We start from the raw sequence: 8,026 nt of genomic DNA, 5'->3' as shown, positions 1-8,026 counted from the left end.
CAACCAGCGCCCCTAACACCAGGAGCTCTACACACCACAGTGTGTTAGCTCCACACTTGTGTGTAGAGCTCTACACACAACCTGAGCTCTAACATCAGGATCTGTACATACAACCAGCGCCCATAACACCAGGAGCTCTACACACATCCCGAGCCCCTAACATCAGGAGCTGGTGCAGCGTCTGGTGTAACTAATGAGGCCAATCCCAGAATAGCAATCCATCTCACTGAGCACAAGTGAAGAGTGATCCTGGTCTCTCTGGCTACCGGCTATCCTTCTCTGGTTCTTTGCCTCCAATTGCTTGGCAAGTGACTCTTCGAACCCGGAGAGACCTTTCTGAACACACTGACTCCAGGCTGATCGGTCTGCGGCCAGTGTTTCCCACGTGGTAAGATTGACGTCTATGGCTTTCAGGTCCCTCTTGCACACGTCTTTGTACCCTAGCTGAGGTTGGCCTGTTGGACGTTTTCACTGTGTCATCTCTCCATACAGGAGATCCTTGGGGATCCTGTCGTCGCCCATTCGCACCACGTGCCCGAGCCAGCGCATTCGTCTCAGCTTCAGCCTTAGGTACATGCTGAGGATTCTAGCTCTCCCCAGGACGCTGTTGTTTGTCACCTTGTCCTGCCAGGTGATGTCCAAGATGTGTCGGAGGCAGCGCATGTGGTAGGCATTCAGCTTTCTTTCCTGTCGGGCACGGAGTGTCCAGGACTCACTGCCATATAAGAGTGTGCTCAGAACGCAGGCTCTGTAAACCTGGACCTTGGTGTACTCGGTTAGCTTATTGTTGACCCCCACACTTTGTCAGTCTGGACATGGTTGTAGATGCCTTACCGAGGCATTTGTTGAACGCCGAGTCAAGAGAGAGGGAGTCAGAGATTGTGGAGCCCAGGTACACGAAGTCGTGGACGACTTCCAATTTGTAATCAGAAATGCCGATGTTAGGTGAGGATTCCACTCCTTGTCCCATGACTTGTGTTTTCTTCAGGCTGATGTAAGTCCAAATGCCTGGCAGACCTCTCTGAAGCGGGTCATGAGCTGTTGGACATCTTCAGCTGAGTGGGCGGTGAAGGCTATATCGTCGGCAAAAAGGAAGTCATGCAGAAATCTCAACTGAACCTTTGACTTGGCTCTTAGCCTGGCGAGGTTGAAGAGCTTTCCATCCGACCTGGTCCGGAGGTAGATGCATTCTGTGGCAGATCCAAAGGCGTGGTGCAACATAAATGTGAAGAAAATCTCGAATAGGGTTGGAGCCAGGATGCAGCCCTGCTTTACTCCACTTTGGATGTCGAAGGCGTCTGATGTTGAGCCGTCAAAGACCATGGTGCCCTTCATGGTCTCGTGGAAAGATCTGATGATGCTGAGAAGCCTGGGTGGACATCGAATCTTGGGGAGGATCTTGAACAGGCCCTCCTTGCTGATGAGGTCGAAGGCCATCATCAGAACTATGAAGGCTACAAAGAGTGGCTGCTTCTGTTCACTGCATTTTCCCTGCAGTTGTCTGAGGGAAAAGACCATGTCGATGGTGGACCTGTTAGCTCGGAATCTGTACTGTGATTCTGGGTAGACTCTCTCTGCAAGTACTTGGAGCCTCTTCAAAGTGACTTGAGCAAACAACTTTCCGACAATGCTGCGGTAATTTTTGCAGTCACCCCTGTCACCATTATTCTTGTACAGCGTGACGATGTTGACGTCCCTCATGTCCAGTGGCACCTCTCTTTCTCTCTAGCAGAGGCAGAGAATTTCATGTAGCTCCATGAGTAGGTTATCTTTTCAGCACTTGAAGGCCAAGGCAGAAATGCCGTCTTTTCCAAGAGCTTTGCCAGAAGGAAGGGAGTCTAGGGCCTCGCTGAGTTCTTCGAGGGTCGGTTCGCTGTCCAGCTCCTTTAATGCAGGCAGGCACATAGGGCATCTTCGGTGACCACATTCTTCCTGGCATATAGCTTGGAGTAGTGCTATCAGCTGCAGTGTCTGGTCCTGAATCACCTCGCCTGTGGCAGATCTGAGGGCAGTCTTCTTCTGGATTGGGATAAAGGGCCTGCTTGATGCCGTCATACATCCCCTTTACATTGCCTGTATCTGCTGCAGTTTGTATCAGGTAGTAGAGCTGGAGCCAATATTCATTGGCGCATCATCTGGCGCTCTGCTGCACTTTGCAGCGGACAGCCCGAAGGATCAGCAAGCTGCACTGACTTGGGCAGGCTTTGTAGGCTGCTAAGGTGTTTCTCTTCTCTTCGATGATTGGTGTCATTTCTTCTGAGTGAGCCTCGAATCAGTCTGCCGACCTGCTGGTCTTCTTACCGAAGGTGGACATGGCAGCATCTCTGAAGTGCTCCTATATTTTGCTGGTGTTGACCCCGGCCGGGCAAGGGTGAGCTTCATTGAGCGCATGTGCAAACTTTTCCACCTTGTCCTGATTTCAGGTCTTGCTGATGTCGATGCGAGGTCTGCCCTCCTTTTTTCGAGTGGTGAATCTTCTTTGTTTGCATCTTGACCTTGCAACACACCAAGGAGTGGATGGTGTCACAGACAGCACTCTGGCAGCTATGCCTAATTTTGATGCTGGGTAGACTTGCACGCCTGGTAAGAATCAGGTCAAGCTGGTGCCAGTGCTTGGATCTGGGGTGTTCCCTGGAGACTCGGTGTTGAGGCTTTGTGCCAAAGAACGTGTTGGTGACACAGATATCATGAAAGCAGCAGAGTTCTAGCAGACATTGCCTGTTCTTGTTCATCCTTCCTATGCCGAATTGACCCCAGACAAGTGGGCCAAGAATTGTGATGGGTACCCACTCTGGTGTTGAAGTCGCCGAGGATGAACAGTGGCTCCTTTTCAGGGATTCTCGCTATGGCTCTGTTGAGGTCATTGTAGAAATTTTCATTCGCCTTTGCTGAAGAAGTCAGTGTTGGTGCATATGCACTAATTACACTGACTGGTCCTGTTTTGAAGTGGAGCTGGAAAGGCAAATTCCGTTCGGTTTCCACCGTCGGTGGTGTGATGTGTCCCAGTAGTGCATTCCTGATATCGAATCCCACACCATGTTTTCTAGTTACGTCTGGAGGTTATTCTTGCCAGAAGATGGCCTTCTCTCACACAGATCCTGATCCTGGGAGCCTGGTCTCTTGGAGAGCAACGATATCCATCTGCATTCTGCTCGGCTCCCTGTCGATGACTGCTGTTTTTCGGGTGTCGTTGATTTCTTGCAGGTCGTCAGAGAAACCTGTTCTCATTGTCCTGACGTTCCATGTGCCCAGCTTTATTGCAGTTGATATTTTCTTTCTGGATCAGGTATTGCTTGGCGCAAAGCTGTTGGTCCGCTTGTCGGTTTTCACCCTAAACCCTACACACCAAGTGAGGTAAACGGACCATGGCGAGGTAGCACCTTACTGGCTGGCATTTACCCAGCTTGAGGCAGGCGGTAGCTGCCCAGTGTGGCACGATGACCCCTCCCACCGTCGAAAGCAACCCCTGGCGTCATGCTCTTCGCCAATCGAGCAGGAGACTTATAACTGGTAGATTGACGCTTCCCGTGTTGGTTCGACACTGTGAGGTGAGGCTGGAGTGTCCAGGGGTGCAAAGCCTGGGTAGGTTAATATAGAGGAGAAGCTATTACCATTGCATCAGATCCCCCTTCTCCACATTGCGGAAATTTTCCAATGGAAAGGCAAACGCCAATACACTTTGTTCCAGCACCGTTGCAGGAGCTGCCAGAACGCAGTTGAAGTGAACAACGAACTGCCTTAGGGGCTCCAGCTCCGGATTTTTCTTCGAGGCTGACGACGAAGAAAGACTCCTGGAGCCTTTCCCAAAAGTGGGTATGGCTGCAAGGCAGCAGAGGTTTCAAATCAGGGTTTTTCCTTTCCCTGAATGAGCTGCCTTCCCAGGTTGTCAATCAGTCCCATCTACCCTGAGCAGCTGGTTGTAAGGCGCCAGAGACACTTTGGTCCGCTAATGATGCAGTATGGCATCAAAAATTTAGTAGATGAATGTCTGCTAACGAAGCAGTATGGCGTCTAAAATTTAAAAATTTGCCCTGCATTTGCATTTGGCTGCGGGTGGGGCGCACCGCGGTTTTGGACCTTATGTGCATTATATGTAAAGTTGAAAAGAGAATACACATTTTATTGTGCTTGATTAGTGCTCACTGGGGTAATGCGATGTCACTTTCTTTGTTTCCTGTGTGTGGTACGCCGGGGTTTTGGAGTTTAAATGAATTTAGTTCTGTAGAGAATTCAATTGCGAACACTGATACCAAAATGAAAGACGTATGGTGAGAATTGAGGTGACCAGAGTGTAAAGAGTGTACACATTTCATTGCTCCTGAGCGCTCAAGGCTCTTTCACTTTTTTGCGCGGGAGGTTTTGGACTTTATATACATTTATCCTACAGAGAATTCTATTGCGAACACATTGATGTCAAATTGAAAAACCTAGGACGAGAACTGAGATGACAAAGTTGAAAAGAGTATAAACTTTCCAGTATTACCGCACGCTCTAATGTAAGGCCAGGCACCCCTTGGGGTAGCTTGGGGCTTTCTTCCCGTTAACAGCGGCCTGCTTTCATTACGTCGGCGGCTGGAGCGCGCTGCGGTTTTTGACATTATATGTATATACTCCTGTTGGGAATTCTATTGCGAACACATTGATACCAAAATGAAAGACCTGGGTCGAGAATTGAAGTGACCAAAGTGAAAAGAGTGTATACATTTTATTGCTCTTGCGCACTCCAGGGTAACTCGCTCCCACTTTCTCTGTTTGCTGCGGGTGGTAAGCCCGGCTTTTGGAGTTTATATGCATTTAGTCCTGTACAAATTCTATTGCAAACATATTGATACGAAATTGAAAAAACCTAGGACGAGAATTAAGGTGACAAAATTGAAAAGAGTACACACTTTTCAGAATTACCGGGCACTCCCATGGGACGCCCAGACCCACCCTGGGTAGCGCGGTGCTCGCCCGCGCAGAGCGTGAAAGTGTAATTTAATTAAATTAAAAGTACTACACAACAGTATTGGTAGTAAATGTTGAAGCAGTATTAGAAGTTGCATTAGTTGTTGTAGAATATTTACTAATATTAATAACATGTTACCGTTACTGCACCTGCCAGTTTAAAGGCGTCCGCCACCAATCAGCTATGCCTCTTCTAGACGGTGACTGTAATCAACTCCTGCGTACCATTTCCTCCCATGAAATACGTGACTACCAACTGGGTGATGACATATATCCATGGATCCCTAAAATGCGTAATTCAGGGCGTGCCTCCTCGATTCCTTATTCCATGTGGGGAAGGATTGCACCTACCAGTGAGTCTAATAAGTAGAGTTAGGAAATAGTGAGAGTTGATTGGTTCTTGGACCGTCTGCTCGAGTACGCAAGGTCACACATGATGATGGTGATGATTGTAGATGAAGCGAAACCGTTGGAAAGTTCAAGTTGTTACCCGCCAAACACACGACGAAACTACAACGTTGCTACAACGTTTGAACAAGTTTGTAACACCTAACAAGTTGTAACAACCACAAATACCAAGTTGTAACAACGTTATAATACGTCATAAAAACATTATACCAAGATGTAATAATTTTATTACAAGTTGTAACAAGCGGAAAATAGGGCCAGTTACGTTTTGTGTTTGCGGGGAATTAAGATGGATAAGGCAGCTCAGGTTATGTCATGTTAGGTTAGGTTTAATTAGGTTAAATTAAATTAAATAAGGTTAGGATAGGTTATCTTAAAGTTGATGACTGTTTAAGATTGCATTATGATACAAGAGGGTCTGGACAAGCTGTAAGATTTGCTAGTCATAGGTTATTAGATTTCAATCATAACAAATAATAAGTAATTTAGTTTAGCAGTAGGAATAGAAGAGTAGAAGGACGATGTATGAAAAAAGAAAAAGTACTGCAGAAGTCAGAAAGAGAAGGACCTGAAAGTGGACATAACGCCATCACTAATGACAGGCAAACCCAGTTGAGTGAAATCAGCAGAATATGTGAGCAGAGGAACGGTATTACGAAACTGAAACGAACAGGTCACTCATAACATTATATACAACCTGTCTCACGCTAGTCTTATGATACGGAAACACCAGCATAGAATCCAGCATTGTGAGGTACAAGAAGAAAAGGGAGAAGGTCTACTTAACAGTTTTTCAGATCAATTATCACTTAAACAGTTTTCACGTGTTCAGGACGGAACGAAACGTCGCTAACAGTTGGCGTGGGCGGCTTCTGTTATCTGTTTCTGCACCTGTTTGTGACTTATTCCCGGCATGGTCAGTATATTTGTTGTGAAACTTGCAGCATACATAAGATAATTGAATTTTAAAATCAAAATAAATTAATGAACCTATGAACAGTAGAAGAAACACCAGAGGTGATCTGATCAGAACGAATAAAATATTGATCGGGATAAATGAAGCTGATTTTAATATTTTTCTTGATGGATGCCGTCCCTCACCGAGTATTTTCTCGATGAAGGACGACAATACGAGGAGACATAGATGAAGACTTTGAAAGATGGAAACACAGTTGAGTAGTGGACATATAAGGAAACACACGGATTGGAATGAATTGGAAACGATCAAAACTGAACCAACTCTGATTAACAGTTTCAATATAATAATATTACATTGCCGATGAACATCGAAAAAAATAAAAAGTTTAAACACCAGGAAAAAACAGCAGGGAGGCGGGACACTAGAGCTAGATCTGGCGCCACGTAGACACACCTATGTTAGCATCCTCATATATCCATAGCAATATATCTGTCCCTTCACTGTCTAGCGGGCACGGTGAGAGGATGGCGCCCGGGGCAGCGAGGGCTCCCTGGACTCTTCTTCACCTGGCAAGCGAAGGGAGAGACAAGGACCTACAGTCGACCAAATTACTACCTGCCTAATGAATTTCTGGAATCACGGCAGACCTCGCCTCGGAGAGTGCTGGAGGGAGACTGCGAGTGCCTGAGGGAAAGTGTAAGTGCATGAGGGGAAAGATATTGCCTACGGAAGTGTGTGTGAGTGTCTTTCCAAGAGTATGAGGCTCAAGGAAAGTGAGGAAAAAATAGAGCAGTTATCACTGAAGTCGACTAACAGCGTAATAGACTTGAGGTAAATTCCTGGGCAACGAGTAACGTTCGGGTATGTTTCCCTACCCCTGATGCTGCTGTTCATCTAGCAGCAAATAGGTACCATGGAGTTAAGCGACTGTTGTGGGTCGCATCCTGTGTAAGTTCAGTCCGAAGAAAACCAAAAGATTAGGGGGGAGGATTGTTGTCTGGGCATCAATCCTTAACTGTTCGAATCTGTTCACCCCGCAGTGATTAGGTACGTGGTTGTTAAGTGATAAGCGGGTCGTGTTCCAGGGAAAACTAGAGGGTAAGGCTTACTTTGAGCGACGGGAAGAGAAGGCTCTCGGAGTTAGTTTACTTAGATGTAGTGTAACACTTAACTATTGTACACTAGATTATATAGTATCCTAGACGATACTGATTAAAGGCTAATATATACTGAGTGACACTTCCTACTAGTTGCATTTGGTAACACTTTGTAAAAATTGATAAAGGTAAAGCCTTGAGGGTATTAGTTATTGAACACTGGTTATTTATATTTAACGTAATATGAACTGACATATGGTGTACCACTGATGGCTACACCGGAACCAAAGGTACCCTTCCAAGGAAATGCTACACAGGGAACAAATTAATTAACTACGCTGCCACCATCCTGCCTGATGATTAGCTATATCAAGCAATGAGGCAAGAAACATTGCTTGACTTTGAGAGTACCTTCTTTTAAATGTCATTAATTACGGGCCGGTTGTTGACAAAACTATACACAGAGGAGATTGAAAGGTTCCATTTAATTGACACAGATGGGGAGTTTAACATGAGTTTATTGAGAACAAAATATGATATTCACCAACTCTAAGTCCCTACTCTAACACTGGCAAATGTTCAGAAATCTACATGGACAATATTAAATATCACACACATTACCTTCTATGTTCTGATTCACGACATGGGGTGAGTC

At 46.0% G+C, this 8,026-nt stretch overlaps 1 protein-coding gene across 1 annotated transcript; it reads right to left on the bottom strand.

Moving 5' to 3' along the window:
- Positions 1–468: 468 nt before the first annotated feature.
- On the bottom strand, positions 469–970 carry LOC138370564 (uncharacterized). The gene is made up of 2 exons (XM_069334950.1): positions 801–970; positions 469–715 (listed from the first exon to the last, which is right to left on the bottom strand). The coding sequence occupies exons 1-2, from the start codon at positions 968–970 to the stop codon at positions 469–471; spliced, it is 417 nt and encodes a 138-aa protein (XP_069191051.1).
- Positions 971–8,026: the final 7,056 nt, after the last annotated feature.

This window comes from Procambarus clarkii, chromosome 32 (assembly GCF_040958095.1).
Source record: "Procambarus clarkii isolate CNS0578487 chromosome 32, FALCON_Pclarkii_2.0, whole genome shotgun sequence".
NCBI classification, from domain to species: domain Eukaryota; kingdom Metazoa; phylum Arthropoda; class Malacostraca; order Decapoda; family Cambaridae; genus Procambarus; species Procambarus clarkii.
The sequence above is the reverse complement of the archived record's forward strand: the minus strand, read 5'-3'. Positions and strand labels throughout refer to the sequence as shown.

Excerpts from the sequence above, each read along its gene's own strand:
- LOC138370564 (XM_069334950.1), bottom strand. The coding sequence starts at position 970 with ATGGGACAAGGAGTGGAATCCTCACCTAACATCGGCATTTCTGATTAC. Across the intron at positions 716-800 it reads ACCATGTCCAGACTGACAAA|TGAGTCCTGGACACTCCGTG; the intron begins GTGTGGGGGTCA and ends CTTATATGGCAG.